Source organism: Anomaloglossus baeobatrachus, chromosome 1, assembly GCF_048569485.1.
Source record: "Anomaloglossus baeobatrachus isolate aAnoBae1 chromosome 1, aAnoBae1.hap1, whole genome shotgun sequence".
NCBI lineage: Eukaryota > Metazoa > Chordata > Amphibia > Anura > Aromobatidae > Anomaloglossus > Anomaloglossus baeobatrachus.
This window is the reverse complement of record NC_134353.1, coordinates 718,534,103-718,561,579: the sequence shown is the minus strand read 5'-3', so window position 1 is coordinate 718,561,579 and position 27,477 is coordinate 718,534,103. Positions and strand designations below refer to the sequence as shown.

The 27,477-nt window shown below is 50.2% G+C and overlaps 1 protein-coding gene across 4 annotated transcripts in view; it reads left to right on the top strand.

The window, feature by feature from the left end:
• Positions 1 to 27,477, top strand: part of LOC142250032 (E1A-binding protein p400-like) — a 407,327-nt gene that overhangs the window by 167,940 nt on the left and 211,910 nt on the right. For all 4 annotated transcript variants that reach the window (XM_075322102.1, XM_075322107.1, XM_075322113.1 and 1 more), the window contains exons 17-20: positions 3,318 to 3,454; positions 17,784 to 17,970; positions 20,240 to 20,406; positions 20,509 to 20,669. In XM_075322102.1, the coding sequence (XP_075178217.1) occupies positions 3,318 to 3,454; positions 17,784 to 17,970; positions 20,240 to 20,406; positions 20,509 to 20,669 (652 nt within the window). The remainder of the gene's footprint in view (positions 1 to 3,317; positions 3,455 to 17,783; positions 17,971 to 20,239; positions 20,407 to 20,508; positions 20,670 to 27,477) is intronic.

Here is a 27,477-nt window from a genome sequence, read left to right as displayed (position 1 = left end):
AAAGGGTCCAATGTACTCTTTCCCTCTTTAGAGGTATTGATTTCACAGTAATCCAGTACAGGCAACCCTAGGCCTCTGCCGCAGCATCACTTACTAAATAAAAAGTGAAAACAAGGGAACGCATGTGAAGAGTCTCAGGGGTAGCGGTGGGACCGGTAATTAAAACTGCTCACCGGGAGTGGTTGTGCAGCCCTCGCACAACCACGGTGTTAGGCGGCAGTATAATGTTCCGCTGTCAGGAGGATTATCCGTAAGATCCTTCCAGGGAGACGGATTCCTGTATGCCTGATCCAGCCGCTGGTTAGTGGAGGGAATAGGTGTCCAAAAGGTCCTGGTTTTGATGAAGCCTTCGTTTAAGCAGCTCTTGCCATGGACCCCTGAAGGGGAAATATAAGTATCAATAAAAGTGAACCATGGTCTGTTAGAGCACTAAGGAGGCCACAAGATTGTTTAGTAAGTTTTATTTGTTTTATCAAAGCCACAACGCGTTTCGATATACACAATATCTTCGTCAGGTGGATATCTATCCACCTGACAAAGATATGGTGTATAGCGCTCTATCAGACCATGGTTCACTTTTATTGATAGCGTCACTTACTGACACACTGTATAAGACTGACAAAGTTGAGGTTTCCAATTATAGGGATGTTTTTAACCTGTTAGTGTATGCCCACCTGCAAAGGGTTTTTGCCAATTTCCAAAGAGTTTGAGATCCTCTTACTTACATGTTCCCCTTTAGTCTTTTAGCATACCCATCATTCCTCTGAAGCAGGACATTAAATAAATAGTTGTCTCGAGGCTGCATGCTTTGGAACCTAAGAAGCTGCTCTGTTTGTTAGAACACATTAGGCTCTGTGTCTAAGAAGACTTTTTTTTAACCTTTTGTCATAGGAGGTGACTTTCTCTAATTGTGTGGGAAGTGATTACCTGTTTTGCCAGTGCTGTAGGTGTTTACAGCTATCCAAGTGTGCAAATCTAACACCCCCTCAGAGGTTTAGGAAAAATCACCAAAAAGGGAAATAGTGACACAAGTTGAGTATGTGGCTAACATATATCATACTTTGAAATTTATATTAAAAAACAAGTCATTCAATATTAAATAAAGACCGATATAGTCCCGAATAGCCGTAAAGCAGGAGAAAGTGACCGTGCAAATAAGACCATATGTTACTACATGAACGAATCATGGGTGGAACTTGAATAAGGCTAGTTTCACATTTCCGTTCAGCGCATTCCGTCACTATGGAGAATAGCGCAGTCCGTTAACGGACCGAGCTATTCTCCATAGAGTTGTATGGACGACGCACTGTAACGCAAGTGTCTGCGTTGCATCTGCTGGACAACGCAGCTGCGTTATTTTGACGCTGCGTCTAGCGGATTGAACGCAGCATGGAACGTTTTTTGGAGTGTTAAAATAGCGCACCATGACGGATTCCGTTGGAATCCGCCACGGTGTCTAATGATTGTCTATGGTGGCGGTTTCCGCCGCTATGCGCTAAGCGGCGGAATCCGCTGACGGATTTCGTCACGTTCTACTGCACATGCTCAGCATGTCCAGCAGAATGATCAAAATCGTTTAAAATCACTCCTGGTCTCTGTCCCTCCTCTCCCTCCTCTCTCCCCTCCTCTCTCATACTCACCGATCACCGGCGCGGCTCTGCACGGCTGTCACACTGCTCCGGCGGCTTTTCCTCTTTTGAAAAAGCTGGCTGCCCATTATTCAATCTCGTATTCCCTGCTTTCCCCGCCCACCGGCACCTATGATTGGTTGCAGCCAGACCCGCCCCCACGCTGACTGACGGCTGTCTCACTGCAACCAATCACAGCCGCCGGTGGGCGTGTCTATATCGTGCAGTACAAGAAATAAATAAATAATTAAAAAAAAACAGCGTGCGGTCCCCCCCAATTTTAATACCAGCCAGATAAAGCCATACGGCTGAAGGCTGGTATTCTCAGGATGGGGAGCCCCACATTATGGGGAGCCCCCCAGCCTAACAATATCAGCCAGCAGCCGCCCAGAATAGTCGCATCCATTAGATGCGACAGTTCTGGGACTGTACCCGGCTCTTCCCGATTTGCCCTGGTGCGTTGGCAAATCGGGATAATAAGGAATTAATGGCAGCCCATAGCTGCCACTAAATCCTAGATTAATCATGTCAGGCGTCTCCCCGAGATACCCTCCATGATTAACCTGTAAGTTAAAGAAAATAAACACACCCGAAAAAATCCTTTATTTGGAATAAAAGACAAAAAAAACACCCTCTTTTACCACTTTATTAAAATCCCCAAATACCCCTCCAGGTCCGACGTAATCCAGAGGTCCCGCAACACATTCAGCTCTGCTACATGAAGCTGACAGGAGTGGCAGTAGAACACCGCCGCTCCTGTGAGCTCCACGCAGCAACTGAAGTGAATGGCGCTGTCAGCGGGGACGTCACTGAGGTAATGCCGGTGTGTGTGTGTGCGGTGATGATGGGTGCGGTAGTGTCTGGATGTGTGCAGGAATGATGAGGGCTGTAGTGTCGGGCTGTGTGCGGGGATGTCGGGCTGTGTGCGGTGATGTCGGGCTGTGTGCGGTGATGTCGGGCTGTGTGCGGTGATGTCGGGCTGTGTGCGGTAATGTCGGGCTGTGTGCGGTAATGTCGGGCTGTGTGCGGGGATGTCGGGCTGTGTGCGGGGATGTCGGGCTGTGTGCGGGGATGTCGGGCTGTGTGCGGGGATGTCGGGCTGTGTGCGGGGATGTCGGGCTGTGTGCGGGGATGTCGGGCTGTGTGCGGGGATGTCGGGCTGTGTGCGGGGATGATGGGTGCTCTCTCTCGGCCCAAAGAAAACTTAACGCAATGCATTATTTCACTGGAATCCGTGGCCTTTATTATCACACTTTTTGCAAGGCATCCATCACATGCGTTACACAACGCAATGTGACGGATGCCGTTCAACGCAAGTGTGAAACTAGCCTAAGGTTTTCAAATGAATTGGGTGGAGTCCCCAATGCTATTAACGAAAAAACTGGATTTTTGTTTTGCATTTTTCATTTGAGGCAACACAGATCTCGCCCTATTCATATATTGTTTTAGGCAACATATGAACCTCCTTGTAATCTGTCAGTTTTTAGTTGTTTTTTTTTACAGATTTTTTTTTTTCCCTCTCCTGCTTTTGGCGCTAAACTGAGTTGTCTAGTGTCTGATGAAGCCTGCAATTTCTATCTAGTGTCATCACCCTAGTGGCAGGGCCGATCATTGCTGTACTGTTTCTAAATGTATTCAATAAAATATTGATTGTGTTTGGTTAAAACTTAAGTGTTATGATTTTTACAGTCTGCCCAGCCATTTATTCTGCGCCGGACCAAAAGAGATGTAGAAAGGCAGCTAAACAAAAAGTCTGAACACGTTCTCAAGTGTCAACTGTCAAATCGGCAGAGGATCATGTATGAGGATGTTATGATGCAACCTGGGTAAGAATATATCAGTAGGACTGCATGCATCTCCATTAAGGTTGTATATGGCAACATCTTGGGTTAAAGAAGACCTGTCACAAGGTCAAAAGTGGTCTGTCTGTGCTCGTATTTTATACCCATGGTTGCCATGAGTATTTTACATTTTTGATAGCTGGAATCAATGGCTTTGTTACAGAGATTTTAGCAATGTATCACAAAGACTACGTTCCTATGGTGAACTTTCTGTTGCAAAATTTCTGCACCATTTGTGCACTTATTTAAATTGGGTTACTTGCATTTTTTCATTGCGTGTGCGTTTTTTTCTTTTTCGCTCTATTGGGAGACCCAGACAATTGGGTGTATAGGCTATGCCTCCGGAGGCCGCACAAAGTACTACACTTAAAAGTGTTAGGCCCCTCCCCTTCTGCCAATACACCCCCCGTGCTCCCACGGGCTGCTCAGTTTTTTGCTTTGTGCGAAGGAGGTCAGACACGCACAGCACAGCTCCACAGATTAGTCAGCAGCAGCTGCTGACTAGGTCGGATGGAAGAAAAGTGGGCCCATATAGGGCCCCCAGCATGCTCCCTTCTCACCCCACTTTTGTCGGTGGTGTTGTTAAGGTTGAGGTATCCATTGCGGGTACGGCGGCTGGAGCCCACATGCTGTTTTTCCTTCCCCATCCCCCTTAGGGCTCTGGGTGAAGTGGGATCTTATCGGTCTCCAGGCACTGAGACCGGGCTTCATCCACAACTCCTGTGGAGCCTGATGGATAGGAGCCGATACCGTTCAGGGACATGGCCCTGCATCTTAAAGGTACTCTGTATCCCTATGGGGACCGCGCACGGCATCACCTCAGCTTTGCTGGGTGTGCTAGTGCACCGGGGACCGCGGCGCTGACCGGGTCTATATGTGCCATTACACACTCAGCATCGCTGAGTGTGTTTATATGTAAGGGCTACCGCACTGACCGCCGTTGCCACGGGACACTGCGGCGCGGCTGGGACTTGTAGTTCGCCGGGGACTTTCACGCGACCGCGCTTTTACGGCGGCCGCGTTTATTACTACAGTCCCCGGCTTCATTGCGGCCTAGTTTCCCTTTTTTTCTCCCGCCCTCAGCCCTGACAGGCAGGGGAAGGGCGGGACGCTGCACGGAGCGAGCAGCAATGAGGGCTGGAGTATGATTTACATGCTCCACTCCCCTCACTGTACACAGTATGAGCGCCCGTTTCGCGCTCTTTCTAGGCCACGCCCACAGCTTCCTCAGCTCGTCAGGACGCCGCAGCCATTCCTGTCAGCTCCACCGACGCTGCAGAGAGGGACATATTCATGGGAGACCCAGACACGGTCTCTGGTGGCCTCACAACCGCTTAGGCGGCTGGTAAACAGCACATGTGGTGCTAGCCCCATGGTGCTGTATTGTATGGGTACATTATTTGTGTACTGTATATAATTTACACTGTATGAGCACAGTTCTTTCTGGCTATATACCCTATTGTGTTACTCAGGGAAAACTATAGCATGGCGCCCATAAAAGGCAGGGGTGCCAAAACACAGGCTTATTATGTTGCCTGCGCCGCATGTAAGACCCAGCTACAGGCAGGTTCCACTGACCCTCATTGTGTACAGTGTTCGACCCCTGTGACACTTCCTCAGCCGGATCCTCTGCTAAGAGGGGCCCAGGGGGAGCCACCTGTTGACACTGTCCAGGTGACGGGGACTGAGTTTGCAGCCTTTAAGGATCAACTCTCTGAGACTATGGCTAAGATACTAGAAGCCTTGCAGTCCAGACCGGTATCTCAGCAAAGGGACTCTGTTGAATCATTGTTCCCTGACCCCCCTCAGTTGGACCAACAATGTCCTCACGGGGTATCTCATACATCCCAGACGGAGGGTTCGGACTTAGAACCTAGCCCCAGATCGTCTAAGCGAGCCCGCTTAGAATTTCCCTCGACATCATATTGTTTAGGGTCTCAGCGGGGGGATTCTCTGGTTGATGATGCGGAAACAGCTGATCAGGATTCTGATCCTGGGAGCGCTCTCAATCTTAATTCTCCAGACGGGGACGCCATAGTGAATGATCTTATTGCATCCATTCATCAGTTGCTGGATATTCTTCCCTCAGCCCCTCCGGCGGAGGAGTCTGATTCTCAGCAGGAGAAATTTCGCTTCAGGTTCCCCAAGCGTACACAGAGTATGTTTCTAGACCACTCTGATTTCAGAGAGGCAATCCAGAATCACCATGCTTGTCCGGATAAGCGTTTCTCTAAGTGCCTTAAGGATACACGTTATCCTTTTCCCCCGAAAGTGGTTAAAGGTTGGATTCAATGTCCCAAAGTGGATCCTCCAATCTCCAGACTGGCGGCTAGATCCATACTTGCAGTGGAAGATGGGGCCTCGCTTAAAGATGCCACTGACAGGCAGATGGAGCTCTGGATGAAATCCATCTATGAAGCTATCGGAGCTTCTTTTGCCCCAGCATTCGCAGCCGTATGGGCGCTACAAGCTATATCAGCAGGTCAAGCGAAAATCCACAAGTGGCTTCCATTACCTCCCAGACCTCGGCAATTGCGTCTTACGCTATGAATGCTGTCCTGGACTCTGTGAGCCGTACGGCAGTTGCGACCGCCAATTCGGTAGTAGTCCGCAGGGCCTTGTGGCTACGGGAGTGGAAGGCAGATTCCGCTTCCAAAAAAGCGTTTAACCGGTTTGCTAATTTCTGGCGACAGGCTCTTTGGCGAGCGCCTGGATGAAATCATCAAACAATCCAAGGGAAAGGATACATCCTTACCCCAGCCCAAGCAGAACCTCTCCCAACAGAGGAGAGGGCAGTCGAGGTTTCGGTCCTTTCGGGGCGCGGGCAGGTCCCAATTCTCCTCGTCCAAAAGGTCTCAGAAAGAACAAAGGAACTCTGATGCATGGCGGTCTAAGTCACGTCCTAAAAAGGCCATTGGGAGCACCGCTAACAAAGCGGCTGCCTCATGACTTCTACCTCCTCTAGTAGCATCCTCGGTCGGTAGCAGGCTCTCCCGCTTTTGCGACACCTGGCTGCCACAAATAAAAGACCGCTGGGTGAGAGACATTCTGTCTCACGGTTACAAGATAGAGTTCATCTCTCGTCCCCCGACTCGATTCTTCAGGTCTTCTCCGCCTCCCGAGAGAGCCGAGGCTCTTCTGCAGGCGCTGGGCACTCTGAAGGCAGAAGGAGTGGTGGTCCCTGTTCCTCTTCATCAACAGGGCCACGGTTTTTACTCCAACTTGTTTGTGGTCCCAAAGAAGGACGGGTCTTTCCGTCCTGTCCTAGACCTGAAACTTCTCAACAAACACGTAAAGACCAGGCGGTTCCGGATGGAATCCCTTCGCTCCGTCATCGCCTCAATGTCCCAAGGAGATTTCCTTGCATCGATCGATATCAAAGATGCTTATCTCCACGTTCCGATTGCCCCAGAGCACCAGCGCTTCTTGCGCTTCGCCATAGGAAACGAACACCTGCAGTTCGTGGCACTGCCATTCGGCCTGGCAACAGCCCCACGGGTTTTCACCAAGGTTATGGCTACTGTAGTAGCGGTCCTCCATTCTCAGGGTCACTCGGTGATCCCGTACTTGGACGATCTGTTGATCAAGGCACCCTCTCTAGAGGCATGCCAACACAGCCTCGACGCTACCCTGGAGACTCTCCAGAGTTTCGGGTGGATCATCAATTTTCCAAAGTCAAATCTGACACCGGCCCAATTGCTCACATACCTTGGCATGGAGTTTCATACCCTCTCAGCGATAGTGAAGCTTCCGCTGATCAAGCAGCGGTCACTACAGACAGGGGTACAATCTCTCCTTCAAGGCCAGTCACACCCCTTGAGGCGCCTCATGCACTTCCTGGGGAAGATGGTGGCAGCAATGGAAGCAGTCCCTTTCGCGCAGTTTCACCTGCGTCCTCTTCAATGGGACATCCTACGCAAATGGGACAGGAAGCCGACGTCCCTCGACAGGACCGTCTCCCTCTCTCAGGCGACCAAAGCTTCCCTTCGGTGGTGGCTTCTTCCCACTTCATTGTCGAAGGGGAAATCCTTCCTACCCCCATCCTGGGAAGTAGTCATGACGGACGCAAGTCTGTCAGGGTGGGGAGCGGTTTTTTCTCCACCACAGGACTCAACCCGGCAAGAGTCCTCGCTTCAGATCAATGTTCTGGAAATTCGGGCAGTGTATCTTGCCCTGAAAGCGTTCCAGCAGTGGCTGGAAGGCAAGCAGATCCGAATTCAGTCGGACAATTCTACAGCGGTGGCATACATCAACCACCAAGGCGGCACACGCAGTCGACAAGCCTTCCAGGAAGTCCGGCGGATTTTGATGTGGGTGGAAGCCACGGCCTCCACCATATCCGCAGTTCACATCCCAGGCGTGGAAAACTGGGAAGCAGATTATCTCAGTCGCCAGGGCATGGACGCAGGGGAATGGTCCCTTCACCCGGACGTGTTTCAGGAGATCTGTTGCCGCTGGGGGGTGCCGGACGTCGACCTCATGGCGTCCCGGCACAACAACAAGGTACCAACGTTCATGGCACGCTCTCAAGATCCCAGAGCTCTGGCGGCAGACGCCTTAGTTCAGGATTGGTCGCAGTTTCAGCTCCCTTATGTGTTTCCTCCGCTGGCACTGTTGCCCAGAGTGTTACGCAAGATCAGGGCCGACTGCCGCCGCGCCATCCTCGTCGCTCCAGACTGGCCGAGGAGGTCGTGGTACCCGGATCTGTGGCATCTCACGGTCGGCCAACCGTGGGCACTACCAGACCGACCAGACTTGCTGTCTCAAGGGCCGTTTTTCCATCTGAATTCTGCGGCCCTCAACCTGACTGTGTGGCCATTGAGTCCTGGATCCTAGCGTCTTCAGGGTTATCTCAAGAAGTCATTGCCACTATGAGACAGGCTAGGAAACCAACGTCCGCCAAGATTTATCACAGGACGTGGAAAATTTTCCTGTCGTGGTGCTCTGCTCAGGGTTTTTCTCCCTGGCCATTTGCATTACCTACTTTTCTGTCCTTCCTTCAATCTGGACGGGAAAAGGGTTTGTCGCTCGGTTCCCTTAAGGGACAAGTTTCAGCGCTCTCTGTGTTTTTCCAGAAGCGCCTAGCTAGACTTCCACAGGTACGCACGTTCCTGCAGGGTGTTTGTCACATCGTTCCACCTTACAAGCGGCCGTTAGAACCCTGGGATCTAAACAGGGTGCTGATGGTTCTTCAGAAACCACCATTCGAGCCAATGAGAGATATTTCTCTCTCACGCCTTTCGCAGAAAGTGGTTTTTCTAGTAGCAGTCACTTCACTTCGGAGAGTGTCTGAGCTAGCAGCGTTGTCGTGCAAAGCCCCTTTTCTGGTTTTTTCACCAGGACAAGGTGGTTCTACGTCCGGTTCCGGAGTTTCTCCCTAAGGTGGTATCCCCCTTTCATCTCAATCAGGATATTTCCTTACCCTCTATTTATCCTCATCCAGTTCACCAATGTGAAAAGGATTTGCACTTGTTAGATCTGGTGAGAGCACTCAGGCTCTACATTTCTCGTACGGCGCCCCTGCGCCGCTCGGATGCACTCTTTGTCCTTGTCGCTGGCCAGCGTAAAGGGTCACAGGCTTCCAAATCAACCCTGGCTCGGTGGATCAAGGAGCCAATTATCGAAGCTTACCGTTCGGCTGGGCTTCCGGTTCCCTCAGGGCTGAAGGCCCATTCTACCAGAGCCGTGGGAGCGTCCTGGGCTTTGAGGCACCAGGCTGCGGCTCAACAGGTGTGTCAGGCGGCTACCTGGTCGAGCCTGCACACTTTCACGAAGCACTATCAGGTGCATACCTATGCTGCGGCGGATGCCAGCCTAGGTTGACGAGTCCTTCAGGCGGCGGTTGCCCACCTGTAGGAAAGGGCCGTTTTACGGCTCTCTTACGAGGTATTATTTTACCCACCCAGGGACTGCTTTTGGACGTCCCAATTGTCTGGGTCTCCCAATAGAGCGACAAAGAAGAAGGGAATTTTGTTTACTTACCGTAAATTCCTTTTCTTCTAGCTCTAATTGGGAGACCCAGCACCCGCCCCTGTTTTTTTGTGTACACATGTTGTTCATGTTGAATGGTTTCAGTTCTCCGAGTTTCCTTCGGATTGAAGTTAAACCAGTTTATAATTATTTTTTCCTCCTTCTTGCTTTTGCACCAAAACTGAGCAGCCCGTGGGAGCACGGGGGGTGTATTGGCAGAAGGGGAGGGGCCTAACACTTTTAAGTGTAGTACTTTGTGCGGCCTCCGGAGGCATAGCCTATACACCCAATTGTCTGGGTCTCCCAATTAGAGCTAGAAGAAAAGGAATTTACGGTAAGTAAACAAAATTCCCTTCTTTAACACACATTTTTGTCACGATTTTTGATCTTGCGGTTTCTTTATCGTTCCTTATGGGAGACCCAAACCATGGGTGTATAGCTTCTGCCTCCGGAGGACACACAAAGTACTACACTCAAACGTGTAGCTCCTCCCTCCGGGCTATATACACCTTCAGGATGACAATCTAACCAGTTCAATGCTTTGTGTTTCAGGAGGTACACACACTTGCATTCTCTGATATTTTTTTCATTTTTATTTTAATTTTAAAGATTTGGAAGAAAAGCGGGTCCAGTCTGGACTCCCGGCATGTCCCTTCACACCCCACTCTGTCGGCGGTGCTGTTAAGGTTGACTTATAAGGCTGGAGCCTTCACATGCCGCGCTCCTTCACATCCTCTTAGAGGCTCTGGGTTGAAGTGGGAGCCTCCACGGTCCTCTCTGCTTGCAGAAGACCGGTCTCCATCCGCAGCCCTGTCTGGTTCCTGCTGGAAGGAGCGTTCACCCCCTCTCCAGGGACATGGCCCTGCGTCTCAAAGCTAAGTATTGAGACGTTTTTCAGGGGTCCCGGGTATTTTCACTAGGGGGACAGTATGTGTTGTATCGTTACTGTAAATTCCGGCCGGTTCTGGGGGTTTCCCCTGAGAACCGCGCCGAAGGTGCCTGCTCGTCGGCCGCACTTTAAAATCTAGGCCCTGGCTTCAGTTTGGGCCTAGTTTCGGTTTCGGCTCCTCTGCATGTCATGCATACAGTATGCATAGCGTGGCGCCGCCCACCGCTCGGCCAGCAGGGGAGGACACTCCTCTCTGGGGAGATGTTTCCTCCCCTGTATCTCTCCTTAGCCCTCCGTTTTCCCGCTCTTGGGCTAATACACGCCCCCCCTCCTCCTCCCAGCGCCATTTTCTCAGCGTTCTACACTGACGGCGCTGGATGCTGCAGCTGCTGCTGTTTAGGAAGGCTGACGCTTCACTGGGGCTTGGAGCTGTGGAATCCGGAGGGCACACAGAGAGCGGGCTGGTAAGCCACAACCTCTGGTTGTGGGCTTTTTATTATACACTCTCAGGGCATTCTACAGGAGTGTATTCTTGCTGCAGAGCTGCCACCTCAGCAGCATGTCTGTCACCCGAAGCAAGGCTGCAAACATGTACGCTATATGCACTGCTTGTAAGCTCATTCTGCCAGAGCCAAGCACATACCCACATTGTGATGCCTGTGCTAATATGGTTGTGTCTCAGCCTGGAGCCTCCTCAGGGGTCCCTCTGGCTGCTCCGGCCCCGGTGGCTGAACCCCCGGCTTGGGTAGCTTCCTTCTCACAAGCTATTTCCCAGTCTTTTGCCGACTCCATGGGGCAGTTGTCCCGGACACTGCTGTCCATGCATCAGCCCCCTTCTCAGGGTGCCTCTGCTGCTCCGAGCTCTGCAGAGCTCTCAGAGCATGTCCTAGGACCCCGTCCCCCTAAACGGAGACGCAGGGACCCTTCTCCTTCCTCGTCCCACGGCTCTGATTCACGAGCCGAGGTGCAGGGCGAGGAGGACTCGTTTACTGTGGGCTCAGACGCTACCTCTATGTACCCCATTGACTTGTCTGAGGGTGATGCGGATGTCAGTGACTTGATTGCGTCCATTAACTCCGTTCTGAACCTCAACCCACAAGAGTCAGAGGAACAATCCTCTCTGGTAGAGGTACACCAGTTTACCTCTCCTAAGAAACCTAGGAGTATGTTTTTTAACCACTCCAGCTTTCACACCACTGTTACCAAGCCCAGGGCCTGTCCTGACAAACGTTTTCCGAAGCGTAGTTCAGATGACCGTTTTCCTTTTCCACCAGAGGTGGTTAAGGAATGGGCACAGTCCCCAAAGGTAGACCCTCCGGTGTCCAGAATCTCAGCCCGCACAGTCGTAGCTGTGGCTGATGGCACTTCTCTTAAGGATCCCACTGACCGCCAGGTTGACCTTCTGGCCAAGTCTGTATATGAGGCGGCAGGAGCCTCGTTCTCCCCGTCTTTTGCGGCAGTGTGGGCTCTTAAGGCAGTCTCTGCCTCTCTGGCGGAGATGCATTCCCTCACCAGGGACTCTATTCCTGAGACGGATGCCTTAACTTCTCAAGCTTCGGCTTTTGCATCCTACGCCATGTCTGCCATCCTGGAGGCTTCTCACCGCACGGCGGTGGCCTCCGCTAACTCCCTCGCGATCCGCAGGATCTTGTGGCTTCGAGAGTGGAAAGCAGACGCTTCCTCTAAGAAGTTCCTTGCGAGTCTCCCTTTTGCTGGGTCCCGGCTGTTTGGGGAACAGCTGGATGACATAATTAAGGAAGCTACTGGCGGGAAGAGTACTTCCTTGCCACAAACTAAAGCCAAGAAACCAGTCCAGGGCAGGAACCAATCGAGGTTTCGTTCCTTTCGTTCCTCTAACTGGTCATCCTCTAAGCCCTCGACCTCGTCCACTACCGCAGCCAAGGATCGTAAACCCAACTGGCGCGCAAAGCCGCGTCCTCAAAAGACCGGAGGAGCCGCTGCCACTAAGGCAGCCTCCTCTTGACTATCTGGCTGCGCCAGCAACGTCCTTGGTCGGTGGCAGGCTCTCCCACTTTGGCGACGTGTGGTTTCAACACGTCTCCGATCAGTGGGTGCGGGATATCATCTCCCACGGCTACAGGATAGAATTTTCTTCCAGCCCGCCAAACAGATTTTTTCTGTCCACCCCCCCCTGCTTCAAAGCCGCCGCCTTCTCTCAGGCCGTGGCATCCCTGCAGGCCAACGGTGTAATTGTTCCTGTTCCCGCCCGGGAACGGTTCAGCGGTTTCTACTCAAACCTCTTTCTAGTCCCCAAAAAGGACGGTTCCTTCCGGCCCATCCTGGATCTCAAGCTTCTCAACAAGCATGTTCAGGTGCGGCACTTTCGCATGGAATCTCTGAGATCAGTCATTGCCTCAATGACCCAAGGAGATTTTCTGGCATCCATCGACATCAGAGATGCCTATCTGCATGTGCCTATTGCGGTTTCACACCAGCGTTGGCTACGCTTTGCAATCGGAAAGGAACATTTCCAATTCGTGGCTCTCCCCTTCGGCTTAGCCACGGCTCCTCGAGTATTCACCAAGGTAATGGCAGCAGTGGTTGCGGTCCTGCACCTCCAGGGGTTGGCAGTGATTCCTTACCTGGACGACCTTCTAGTCAAGGCCTCATCCAGTGCAGACTGCCAGCGGAGTGTCTCTCTCACTCTCGCCACGCTAGTTCAGTTCGGGTGGCTTGTCAACCTGCCCAAGTCCACTCTGACCCCGACCCAGGTGCTTTTGTACCTAGGGATGCAATTCGAGACTCTGCCGGCACTTGTCAAGTTGCCCTTAGTCAAACAGCAGTCTCTTCGGCTGGCGGTGCGCTCTCTGCTGAGGCACCGCCGTCATTCCATCAGACACCTCATGCAGGTGCTGGGTCAGATGGTGGCGTCAATGGAAGCGGTTCCCTTTGCCCAGTTCCATCTGCGTCCCCTGCAGCTGGACATTCTCCGCTGTTGGGACAAGCGGATCTCTTCCTTGCACAGGCTGGTGGCTCTGTCATCACAGACCAGGGGCTCCCTTCAGTGGTGGCTTCGGCCCCTCTCTCTGTCACAGGGACGCTCCTTCCTGACTCCGTCCTGGGTGATCCTCACCACGGATGCCAGCCTTTCCGGTTGGGGAGCAGTATTTCTCCATCACCGAGCACAGGGCACTTGGACTCCGTCCGAATCAGCCCTCTCGATCAATGTGCTGGAGATCAGAGCTGTGTTTCTAGCTCTCCTAGCCTTTCACCACCTGTTGGCGGGCAGGCACATTCGAGTTCAGTCGGACAACGCGACAGCGGTTGCCTACATCAATCACCAGGGCGGGACTCACAGCCGTCTGGCGATGTTGGAGGTTCAACGAATCCTCCAGTGGACGGAGGACTCCAAGTCCACCATATCTGCAGTCCACATCCCAGGCGTGGAAAACTGGGAGGCCGATTACCTCAGCCGTCAAACCGTGGACAGCGGCGAGTGGGCCCTGCAACCGTCAGTGTTCAGATCAATCTGCCGCAAGTGGGGCATTCCGGAAGTGGATCTCATGGCATCCCGGCACAACAACAAGGTTCCGGTTTACATGGCTCGCTCCCACGATCCTCAAGCCTTCGCAGCAGACGCACTGGTTCAAGATTGGTCTCAGTTCCGTCTGGCCTATGTGTTTCCCCCTCTGGCGCTCTTGCCCAGGGTTCTGCGCAAGATCAGAATGGAGGGCCGTCGAGTCATACTCATTGCTCCAGACTGGCCCAGGCGAGCTTGGTACCCAGACCTGCTCCGTCTGTCCGTAGAGGTGCCGTGGCATCTCCCGGACCGCCCAGACCTTCTCTCTCAAGGTCCGTTCTTCCGCCAGAATTCTGCGGCTCTCAGATTGACGGCGTGGCTCTTGAGTCCTGGATCCTGACGGCTTCAGGCATTCCCTCTGAGGTCATTTCCACCATGACTCAGGCTCGGAAGTCTTCTTCGGCCAAGATTTACCACAGGACTTGGAGGATTTTCCTGTCCTGGTGTCGCTCTTCCGACCATGCCCCTTGGCCGTTCTCCTTGCCGACCATCCTGTCTTTTCTGCAGTCTGGTCTACAGCTAGAACTGTCCCTCAATTCCCTCAAGGGACAGGTGTCGGCTCTGTCGGTCTTGTTCCAGCGGCGTATCGCCCGACTGGCCCAGGTGCGCACCTTCATGCAGGGCGCATCTCACATCATTCCTCCTTACCGGCGGCCCTTGGATGCCTGGGACCTTAATCTGGTCCTCACGGCCTTACAGAAACCTCCCTTTGAGCCTCTCAGGGAGGTTCCCTTGTTTAGACTTTCACAGAAAGTTGTTTTTCTAGTAGCCATAACTTCTCTCAGGAGAGTTTCTGATTTGGCTGCGCTCTCTTCGGAATCCCCCTTTTTGGTGTTTCACCAAGACAAGGTGGTTCTTCGTCCGACTCCGGACTTTCTCCCTAAGGTGGTGTCTCCCTTCCACCTTAACCAGGACATTTCATTGCCTTCTCTTTGTCCGGCCCCTGTGCATCGCTTTGAGAAGGCATTGCATACTTTGGATTTGGTGCGAGCGCTCCGAATCTATGTGTCACGCACCGCCGTTTTTAGGCGGTGCACCTCACTTTTTGTGCTAACCACTGGTCAGCGCAAGGGTCTCGCTGCTTCTAAACCGACCCTAGCTCGTTGGATCAGGTCGGCTATCACCGATGCCTACCAGTGTTCTCAGGTGCCTCCCCCGCCAGGGATTAAGGCGCACTCGACCAGAGCTGTCGGTGCCTCCTGGGCTTTCAGGCACCAGGCTACGGCTCAGCAGGTTTGTCAGGCTGCCACGTGGTCCAGTCTGCACACTTTTTCGAAGCACTACCAAGTGCATGCTCATGCTTCGGCAGATGCGAGCTTGGGCAGACGCATTCTTCAGGCGGCTGTCTCCCATTTGTGAAGTTAGGTTTTGCCTACTTCTCAGTTGGTTTATTTCCCACCCATGGACTGCTTTGGAACGTCCCATGGTTTGGGTCTCCCATAAGGAACGATAAAGAAAAAGAGAATTTTGTTTACTTACCGTAAATTCTTTTTCTTATAGTTCCGACATGGGAGACCCAGCACCCTCCCTGTTGCCTGTTGGCAGTTTTTTGTTCCGTGTGTTTCACCGGCTGTTGTTAGTAGACAGAGTTCCGGCTATTCCGAGTTTTACTCTATCTCTACTTATGGGTGGATGTCCTCCTTCAGCTTTTGCACTGAACTGGTTAGATTGTCATCCAGGGGGTGTATATAGCCCGGAGGGAGGAGCTACACGTTTGAGTGTAGTACTTTGTGTGTCCTCCGGAGGCAGAAGCTATACACCCATGGTTTGGGTCTCCCATGTCGGAACTATAAGAAAAAGAATTTACGGTAAGTAAACAAAATTCTCTTTTTTTGTCTTTTTTTGTCTTTTTTTGGTTTGTCATGCTCTAAATATATTTGCTTTGTTATTGATACTTCCTGTATTTGGGGTTGATAAAGCTCTATTGATATACTTGGGTGTGGATTACATGCATTTTTGTATGCTTCTCCGTCACGGAAGCGCAATAAAAACGCATGTGCATCTGGAATACGTTGATTTTATATTATTATTATTATTATTATTATTATTTCTGTAATTAAAATGTTAAATATTTTTTGATTTTAAAAAAAAAAAAAACCCTCAAACTTTCTGCATCTAATGCAAGTTTGAGGGGATAATCTGCATAGAAAACTAAGGGTGCTTGAAAGAGATATTGACATGCTGAGATTTTTATGCTCAGTAAAAATGAGCTCAGGGGGCATTTTTTTGATGCAGCGAAAATATGTAGCTTCAAAAGCTGACTAAAATCTCAGTCGGAAAGTAGTCTAAAGCCCCCGTTACACACAGCGAGTTCCCTGAAACATCACAGGTTTTGTGACGTATCAGCGATCTCGCCAGCGATATCGCTATGTGTGACAAGCAGCAGCGAGCGGGCCCCTGCTGCGAGATTGCTGATCGTGACACAACTATCAGGACCATTTTTTTGCTCGTTGGTCTCCTTCTGTGCGGCACGCATCGGCGTGTTTGACGGCGGGAGCCCAACGAACGCCCAGCGTCGGACTGGCTACTGGAGGAATCCCCAGTGATGCCAAGCCTTGATTCAGTTACCTGCATTGTACTCCGGAGCTCTCACCTGAGCTCCAGAGTGCAGCCTGGACTGCACTGCGAGCGCTGAGTGATTGATTTCCCGGCGATTGTGGTTCAGTTCATGACAGCTGAAGACATGCCGGGCTGATCTCCGGTGCTCTCACCTGAACTCCGGAGAGCAGCCCGGCCTGTCCGCTGCTGTTATGAACTGAACCACAATCACCGGGGAATCAGTCACTCGGCGCTCGCGGTGCAGTCCAGCAAACTCTGAGATCAGACCTGGCTACAGCTGAGAGCTCTGGAGTGCAATGCAGATAACTGAATTCAGGCCTGGAATTACAAGAGATTCCTCCGGTAGCCAGCAGGGAGCCGTCGTTACACAGGTCACTGGTGGCTGATCTCTGATCGCTGTGGAGATCTGCCTGATTGACAGCTCATCAGCGACCATGTAACGACGTTCCAGCGATCCCTGCCAGGTGCTGGTGCGTCGCTACGTGTAACGGGACCCTTATCGGGCGGCTTACTGTACTTTTGATCTTTATCTGATTAAGCAGTAATTCTTATCACTGGAGGAGTAGTAAACCTGCTCTGTCGTTTACCTTATTGAAGAGCTCCTTAAACTCTGCCGCACCACTGGTTGGCAGCTTTCTGCCTTTGGACAGTGTACACAAAAATCTGCAAAAATCAGTGTTGTGGGCAGAAGAAATAATAAAAGACCAGAAACTGGCCACTTTTTGACTTTGTGACATGTTTCCTATACAGTTATCTTCTAAATATACAGAAAAAATAGAGCTTTGGAAGTGTGCCCAATAATCTCTTCTTTTTTAGTAAATAGCTTATCTTCTTCTGAATCGTAAATCATACCTACAATAAGGGTTAATTTTTGACTGGAGTAAGTAGTAAGCCTTTATAGGCCAGGTTCACATTTATAGGGCACTCTCAGCTGAGTACTATATTGGGGTTTCTGTCGAAAACTCCAGAAAACTGAATGTCGACTTAAGCCTTGACAAAGTCGTTCACTTGAATGAAGCCGACGGGAGTTACTTAAGACACTTATTGGCCTCCATTGTGAGCGAATATATAAAATTGATGTTTTAATAATGCAAGTGGATATGAAGTAAAAAAAAAATAAATAAATAAAATTTTTATAATTGTATATTCTCCTAAACATCATGGCGTGAGCACATAAAAATGTATAAGTACCGTATATATACACCTCCGACGGCACTTTCCTATACAGTCTCTATAGAAAACGTAATGTGTTAGCTCTAGGTTATGTGTAAGTGCTCTTATCTAACAAATTCCTGTAAAAGTGAACTCGTGCATAATAGGAGTTGCACGGTTAACATATTTTTTTTTTTACGCAGCACACAAGATTCCCTGAAGGGAGGACATTTTGTAAGTGTGCTTCATGTCCTGACACAGCTTCAGAGAATCTGTAATCATCCAGATCTGGTGGATCCTCGTCCTGGACATTCGTCATATGCATGTGATGCTTTGCAATGCGAGACTTCATCACTTGTACTGCAAGCATTAGAGTATGATCCTTGGAAGGTAAGGGCATGTTGGTTAAACTACCAGGACACTTTTCATCAGTACAAGTAAAGCCTGAATTATATATTTTTAAGTCATAGCCTACAAAATATTCATATATAGTTATGTCCAGAAATATTTGAACAGTGACAGTTTTGCCATTCTAGCTGGTTGCCAAAACATTTTCAAGATACAGTTACATGATCAATATGGGCTTAAAATGCAGACTGCAGCTTTAATTTTAGGGTATTCACATCCTAGGAATTACAGCTCTTTAATATGTAGCTGTCTCTTTCAAGGGACGAAAAATAATTGAACAATGATCTCAAAAGTTCTTTAAACCCTTCACGTACTGTGATGTACCGTTAGCCTGCACATTTCCTGGCATGTTGGGTAGTCTGATCGGAGATCCGCCCGCCACTGTTAACTAGCTAAATCCCTCTGTCAATCTCTGACAGCGGGATTTAACGCATGCTGATGGGGGAGACTGCTGTTCCTCGCTCCCATCAGTGTGCCCTGAGATGTGATCACAGGGTGCCGATGGGTTGTCATGATAGCTGGGAGTCAGCTGAAGACCCCGTCATTGTAATGACATGGTTCATGTGAACACCGCCTGAAAGCCAGTGTTCATAGGAGCACAGTATTTGTGCTGTACAGAGCAGTGCTGAAGCACCACTGTACAGCACAAGCAATCGAAGTAGATTAGCTTCAAGTCCCCTAAAGATACTAGTAAAAACAATTGAAAAAAATAAGTTTTTAAACATATAGAAAAAAAGAATAAATAAAAAACAAAGTTCAAATTACCCCTCTTTTGCCCCACTGAAAATAAAAAAAAAATACACAAATTTGGTATAGCTGTTCAGAACTGCCGATCTATCAAAATATAAAATAATTTCATTAAAACATCGTAACAGATAAAAAAAAAAACAAAATGCCAGAATTTCAATTTTTGGGGCCACCGCAACATTGCAAGGAGGCGATCAAAATGTCATATCTACCCAAAAATAGTATTTGTAAAAACATTAGTTCAGCAGCAAAAAATAAGCCATTACGCAGCCCCAGAACCTGAGATCTGTAAATGTACAATATAGGGTGAAGAGGTATAACCATCATTCATATTGATGTGTTATATAAAACTACATAGAAGATGTAACACATCATTATGATGTTTAAATCTCTTCACCCTCTAGTGTACATTTACGTACTTTTACATGCAACTGCTGGATATGTTACCTGCACTACCATGTATAAAATTATATCTGATTTTGATTGCATTATTTGTGTATGGATTTTTTACGTGTAGTTTTTATACTGTGGATGCCTTCCTCGGACACCTTGGATTGTGTGCCGCCTGGAACACTTGTCTCTGTTCTTATATATTATACATACATCCTTTTCCATTTTCTTTGTACTGTGAGTTTTGATAAAGGTCAAAGTGCTGACCAAAACATTAACCACTGACACACACTGTTATTTTGTGTTAAAACACTTAGGAATAGTTTGCACGCTGCAACATCGCTAGCCGATGATAGTGATGCCGAGCGCGATAGTACCCGCCCAAATCGCACATGCGATATCGTGTGATAGCTGACGTAGCGAACATTATTGCTACGGCAGCTTCACACGCACTTACCTGACCTGCGACGTTGCTCTGGCCGGCGACCCGCCTCCATCCTAAGGGGGCGGGTCGTGCGACGTCACACGGCAGGCGGCCAATAGAAGCAGAGGGGAGGAGATGAGCGGGACGTAAACATCCCAACCACCTCGTTCCTTCCGCATAGCCGGTGGAGGCAGGTAGGAGATGTTCCTCGCTCCTGCGGCTTCACACACAGCGATGTGTGCTGCCGCAGGAACGGGGAACAACATCGTATCTCCTATTGGTGCGACATTATGAAAATGTCCGACACTACACAGATCACCGATTTACGACGCTTTTGCGATCGTTTATCGGCGCATCTAGGCTTTACACGTGACATCATTACCGGCGCTGCATGTGCGTCACTTTCGATTTGACCCCGACGATATCGCAGTAGCGATGTCGCAACGTGCAAAGTACCCCTTACTTTTTGCAACACATATCTCTTTGTGAGAGTGCCGGATTTCTTGACGATTATATGAAGTACACTCAGTGTCGTTTTGTCTTTTTTCTAGTGATTCAAAGTAAAACATGCCTGGCTAGTCTGATTCTTGCTGCCTGAGGATGATTTCACTTGTGAAATACACTTTTCATTATTAACACTTGATTCTTTGGCATTACTATTCTGTACAGTTATATATTCTTGCTCCTCAGAACCCAGATTTGTCCCTGTTTGGTCTTCTTGGGCTTGAGAATAAGATGACCCGTTATGAAGCTCAGGTGCTTGCTAAGCAGAGAGTAACAAGGAAACTGATTCAGGAGCTGTACAGTACCCCTGATCCAGCACCTCGACCAAAGAGGGAAAAAATAAAACCCAGCAGGTATTGTTTGATACTTTGCTAATTATCTGAACTTTTTTTTTTTTTTATTTTTTTCCATGCTCCAGCTAATAATCCAATATGTCACTTCTTGTTATGTTGTAGGTTATTCGAGACTGTATTTTATGGTCAAAAACCGGAAGGACGCATTATTCCTTTTCCAAGTGCACCAGCAACACGTGTAGTGACGACATCCAGTGTCACCCAGCATGGACAGGTCAGAAGGTCTCCAGTTGTCACAGCTGCCATTCCTCCGGGGACCAAAGGTAATGGTTACAGCAAAGGAAAAGATATCACTGTGCACCCCTTCCCTCTATTGTCTTTGGTAGCAAGTCAAAGATTTTCTGTATAATATTCGAATTAAAACATAATCTTCGTTTTAACTTTTATTTCATGAATCAATATTACACATGAAATTAAGTAACTTTGTAATATCTTATCAGACAAATCTGCTTTTTCCTCTGTCAGAATTGATCAGTCATTATCAAAATTCTCAGATCTGAAGTGTGCAATACAGGCTAATATTGTGGTACCGTGTTAGCCAGATTCAGATCCATATGTGTTCGGTACAATCAGATCTGAAGTAAAATTAAAGTACATAAAAACACTTAATTCTTCTCCCTTATCTGAGCAGTCTATGAATGTCTTAACACAAAACCTGCTGCTTTGTGTTTGGCCACTTATAGGCTGCTCTGATAAGGGAGAAGAGACAAGTGACAGATGCTTTTATATACTTAGACCAGTGTGATGTTTAGGCTGGGGCCACACTGGGATTACTGGCAGTACAGCAGAGCCGAGTGTGATGCGAGTGTCCCTGCGACTGAACTCTGATCATGTGAGAGGACCTCAGCTGCGGGGGGTGGGCCGGCACTGAGGAGGGGTGGGCCGGATTTAACTCCCTCTCTTCTCCGTAGCCAGCTATTGCCATTCTCGCCCTGCACTCGCGGAACACCGGTGTAAAGCGAGTGTAGTGCGATTTTTCTCTCGCCCCATAGACTTGAATGGGTGCTCGAGAAACCAGGATCGCATTACCGTCGCAGCATGCTGCGATTTGTTTTCTCGGTCCGATTAGGGCTGAGAAAATAATCGCTCATGTGCGCTGGAACATAGGCTAATATTGGTTCGAGTGGAATGCGATTTTTTTTTATTTTTATTTATTTTTTTTAATTGCACTCCATTTGCACAGATTTTCATGCCGTGTGGCTTAGACCTTACAGTTCTGAACTATAAAGTTACTGCCATTTTGTTTGGCTAATTTTTCTTGCAGTGTATATGTTACATATTTCTTGTAGGGTGTAAAACCTCTGATAAAAGTTGCAATAGAACCGAAGGAAAATTTTTTACGTTGTCTCCTATTTTATTTATCATATTGCATAATTTCTGTACAGCTGAGCTCGTCAGTGATGACATTTATTCTCTTCAAACTACGTACTTGTGGAAACACTCCTATATCTTGAACGATTGTGAAATTGCATTCCTCAACCTGCGGTGTTTTTTTTTGTTGTGTTTTTTTTTTTTTTTAATACATACTATAGAATTTCCTTCTGCAGCCACTTCATCCATTGTCCATTGACTTTCTTGTATTTGGTAGGGCACTATTGCTATCACTTTACGACATGTAGTTGTCTAAATGAAAATCCTGGAGTAGGAAATTACATTTGAGCAACTTCTGTTATCATTTCTATTAGTCAGATATATGTAAGAAATGTGAAATATGCAGGTATCTTGCATTTTTTTTTACACCTTCACCCCCAAGCCTGTTTTCACCTTTCTGACGAGGACAATTTCTTTATCGTTCCTTTGGGAGACCCAGACCATGGGTGTTTAGCTTCTGCCTCCGGAGGACACACAAAGTACTACACTTAAAAGTGTAGCTCCTCCCTCTGAGCTTATACACCCCCTGGTAGCCAGTCCTAGCCAGTTTATTGCTTTGTGTCAGGAGGCATACATCCACACATGCATTCTCATCTGATTTGTTTGACTTTTGGAAAGAGTTTGAAGAAAAGCGGGTCCATGTCTGGACTCCCGGCATGTCCCTTCTCACCCCACTGTGTCGGCGGTGTTGTTAAGGTTGATTTACAAGGCTGCAGCCTTACATGCTGCGCTCCTTCACCATCCCTTCTGGGCTCTGGCTTGAAGTGGGAGCCAGCACGGTCTCCATGCCTGGCAGGAGTCCGGTCTCCATCCACAGCCCCTTGAGGATTCTGTTGGACCGGAGCACTCATCCCCAGGGACATGGCCCTGCGTCTCAGCAGCTAAGTACCTGAGACGTTTATGTTGGGGGTCCCGGTTCTTTATTGTATGGGGAGAGTATGCTGTATGTGATTTAACTTTTCTTTGTCGCTCCATTGGGAGACCCAGACAATTGGGTGTATAGCTTCTGCCTCCGGAGGCCACACAAAGTATTACACTTTAAAAAGTGTAACCCCTCCCCTCTGCCTATACACCCCCCCGTGCATCACGGGCTCCTCAGTTTTATGCTTTGTGTTGAAGGAGGCACACATGCACTCATGCTCCCATTTTTAGTCAGCAGCAGCTGCTGATTATATCGGATGGAAGAAAAGAGGGCCCTAACAGGGCTCCCGGCATGCTCCCTTCTCACCCCACTAAGTCGGCGGTGTTGTTAAGGTTGAGGTACCCATTGCGGGTACACAGGCCGGAGCCACATGCCGTTTTCCTTCCCCATCCCTTAGGGGGTCTGGGAGAAGTGGGATCCTATCCGGTCATCCAGGCACTGGGACCGGGCTCCCTCCGCAGCCCCTGTGGGATTCTGTCGGACAGGAGACTGAGTATCATCAGGGACAGGGCCCTGCATCTGCAGGTACTCTGTGTCCCCTTGGGGACGGTGCATGGAACACCTTGACCTCAGACGCTGCAGCGACTGCGCTGTTGGTATGAGACCGGGACTACCGCGCCGACCGCGCCTGCTTGCCGGCCGCGGTTTTTAACTTTAGTCCCCGGCTTTTGCGGCCTAGTGCCTTAAACTCCCGCCCCCGGGTCTGCCAGTCAGGGGGAAGGGCGGGACGGTCGGTCTGACGCCGACAGTGAGGGCTGGAGCACACTTGGCTGTCCTCCGCCCCCCTCACTATTCACTCTGGGGCACCAGATTCCCGCACTTTTGTGGTTACGCCCACGGCTCCCTCCTCCCCTGTGAACGCCGACGGCCATGTTTTAAGCACATTCTGCCGGTGGAGGACTTCTGGCAGCACATCTGGGAGACCCGAGGCAGGGAATCTGGTGGCCACACACTACTTGAGCGGTCGGTAAGCCAGGTGGCTTCTTCCCACCGGTGCTGGGCCCCCTAGAGTGCTGAACTGTATATATATATATTATATTGTATACATTTTCTCGGTTCGGCTGTACTGTTAGCTTGTGGCTATATATCCCTCAGTGATCACTCTCCTGGGAGACTACAGCATGTCGTTCACAAGGAGCAAGGGTGCCAAGACACAGGGTTATTTTGCAACCTGTACCTCTTGTGCGGCTATGCTACCTGCAGGTTCCACCTACCCTCACTGTGAGCAATGCTCGGGCCATGTGGCACTCGCTCAGCCGGAGCCTGGGGCACTGGTGGGACCCTCGGCCCAGGTAGAACCGCCGGCTTCCCCTGTCCAGGCGGCAGGGACAGAGTTTGCAGCTTTTGCTGAGAAACTCTCTGAGTCACTTTCACAATCCATGGCTCAGTCTATGGACAAATGGTCTGCTAAGATACTAGAAGCTTTGCAGCCCAGACCGGCCCTTACACAGGCCCCGGGCACTGCGGGATCGCCCCCAGGCCCCTCTCGGTCTGCGACGAAGCGTGCTCCTGGGGTGGCCTCTAGTTATTACGTGGAGGACTCCGGCACGGACCGCAGTCCCAGACCGGCTAAGCGGGCTCGCTTAGAATCTTCCCCGACTTCATCACGCTGTTCGGGGTCTCACCTTGAGGACTCTCTAGAGGATGAGGCGGAGGTCGCAGCCCAGGACTCTGACCCTGACGTTGCTCTCAATCTTGATACACCTGAAGGGGACGCCATAGTAAATGACCTTATAGCGTCCATCAACCAGGTGCTAGATCTTTCTCCCCCAGCTCTACCTATAGAGGAGTCGGCAGCACAACAGGAGAAATACCAATTTAGGTTTCCCAAACGTACTCGGAGTTTTTTCTTCGATCACTCGAACTTCAGAGATGCTGTCCAAAAGCACAGGGCTTTCCCGGACAAGCGCTTTACTAAACGCCTTAATGACACACGTTACCCCTTCCCCTCTGACGTAGTTAAGGGTTGGGCTCAATGTCCCAAGGTGGATCCTCCAGTCTCTAGACTGGCGGCTAGATCCGTAGTAGCAGTGGCTGACGGTTCAACGCTCAAGGATGCCACGGACAGGCAGATAGAGCTCCTAATGAAATCCATCTATGAAGCCATAGGCGCGTCCTTTGCCCCAGCCTTTGCAGCAGTGTGGGCACTCCAGGCTATCTCAGCTTGTCTGTCTGAGATTAATGCGGTCACCCGTACCTCTGCTCCGCAAGTAGCGTCTTTAACGTCTCAGGCGTCGGTATTTTCATCCTACGCCATGAATGCTGTCCTGGACTCTGCTAGCCGTACAGCGGTAGCATCCGCCAATTCGGTGGGAGTCCGCAGGGCCATGTGGCTACGCGAATGGAAGGCAGACTCTGCTTCCAAGAAGTTCTTGACCGGTTTGCCCTTTTCTGGCGACCGATTGTTTGGCGAACAATTGGATGAAATTATTAAGCAATCCAAGGGAAAGGACTCGTCCTTACCCCAGCCCAAACCAAAGAGACCTCAGCAACGAAAAATTCAAGCGAGGTTTCGGTCCTTTCGGCCCTCAGCCAGGTCCCAATCCTCATCGTCCAACAGGCCACAGAAGAGCCAGAGAAACTCTTCTGCATGGCGGTCTAAGTCACGTCCTCCAAAGACCGCCGGAGGCACCGTCTCCAAGGCAGCCTCCTCATGACTTTCGGCCTCCCCAAACCGCATCCTCGGTCGGTGGCAGGCTCTCCCGCTTTTGCGACGCCTGGTGGCCACATGTCCAAGACCGATGGGTGAGGGACATTCTGTCTCACGGTTACAGGATAGAGTTCAGCTCTCGTCCTCCGACTCGTTTTTTCAGAACATCTCTGCCCCCCGAGCGAACCGTTGCACTTTTTCAGGCGGTGGACACTCTGAAGACAGAAGGAGTTGTGATCCCCGTTCCCCTTCAGGAACGTGGTCGCGGTTTTTACTCGAACCTGTTCGTGGTACCAAAAAAGGACGGTTCATTCCGTCCCGTTTTGGACCTCAAATTGCTCAACAGACATGTGAGAACCAGGCGGTTTCGCATGGAATCCCTCCGCTCTGTCATCGCTTCGATGTCCCAAGGAGACTTCCAGGCATCAATCGACATCAGGGATGCCTATCTCCACGTGCCGATCGCTCCAGAGCATCAACGCTTCCTGCGTTTCGCCATTGGGGACGAACACCTTCAGTTTGTGGCACTGCCTTTCGGCCTGGCGACATCCCCACGGGTCTTCACCAAGGTCATGGCATCCGTGGTGGCGGTCCTACATTCTCAGGGCCACTCGGTGATCCCTTACTTAGACGATCTCCTAGTCGAGGCACCCTCCCGGGTGGCATGTCAACACAGTCTGACCGTGGCTCTGGAGACGCTCCAGAGGTTCGGGTGGATCATCAATTTCCCAAAGTCAAAATTGACTCCGACCCAATCACTGACTTACCTCGGGATGGAGTTTCATACTCTCTCAGCGATAGTCAAGCTACCGCTGGACAAACAGCGTTCGCTGCAAACAGGGGTGCAATCTCTCCTTCGGGCCCAGTCACACCCCTTGAGGCGCCTCATGCACTTACTGGGGAAGATGGTGGCAGCAATGGAGGCAGTTCCCTTTGCGCAGTTTCATCTGCGTCCACTCCAATGGGACATTCTCAGCAAATGGGACAAGAGGTCGACGTCCTTAGACAGGAACGTCTCTCTTTCTCTGGCAGCCAAGACCTCTCTTCAGTGGTGGCTTCTTCCCACTTCCCTGTCGAAGGGAAAATCTCTCTTCACCCGGACGTGTTTCAAGAGATCTGTTGCCGCTGGGGAACGCCGGACGTCGATCTAATGGCGTCTCGGCACAACAACAAAGTCCCGGCATTCATGGCACGGTCTCAGGATCACAGAGCTCTGGCGGCGGACGCCTTGGTTCAGGATTGGTCGCAGTTTCGACTGCCTTATGTATTCCCTCCTCTGGCAATGCTGCCCAGAGTGTTGCGCAAGATCAGGTCCGACTGCCGCCGCGCCATCCTCGTCGCTCCAGACTGGCCGAGGAGGTCGTGGTACCCGGACCTGTGGCACCTCACGGTGGGTGAACCGTGGGCCCTCCCAGACCGACCAGACTTGCTGTCTCAAGGGCCATTTTTCCATCTGAATTCTGCGGCCCTCAACCTGACTGTGTGGCCATTGAGTCTTGGCTCCTAGCCTCATCAGGGTTATCTCAAGAGGTCATTGCCACTATGAGACAGGCCAGGAAACCAACGTCAGCCAAGATCTATCACAGGGCTTGGAGGATCTTCTTAACCTGGTGCTCTGATAAGGGGTTTACCCCCTGGCCGTTTGCCTTACCCACGTTTCTTTCCTTCCTTCAATCCGGAATGGACAAGGGTTTGTCTCTCGGCTCTCTCAAGGGACAAGTATCGGCGCTTTCCGTGTTTTTTCAAAAGCGTCTAGCCAGGCTTCCGCAGGTCCGCACGTTCCTGCAGGGAGCTTGCCACATAGTTCCACCTTACAAGCGTCCACTGGAACCCTGGGATCTCAACAGGGTTCTACGGGCTCTTCAGAAACCACCTTTCGAGCCGCTGAAGGATGTCTCTCTATCACGTCTTTTGCAGAAGGTGGCATTTTTAGTGGCGGTTACATCACTCCGAAGAGTGTCAGAGCTTGCAGCGCTGTCATGCAAAGCCCCCTTCCTGGTATTTCACCAGGATAAGGTGGTTCTGCGTCCGGTCCCGGACATTCTCCCCAAAGTGGTGTCCCCTTTTCATCTCAATCAGGATATTTCCTTACCTTCATTTTGTCCTCATCCAATTCACCAATGTGAAA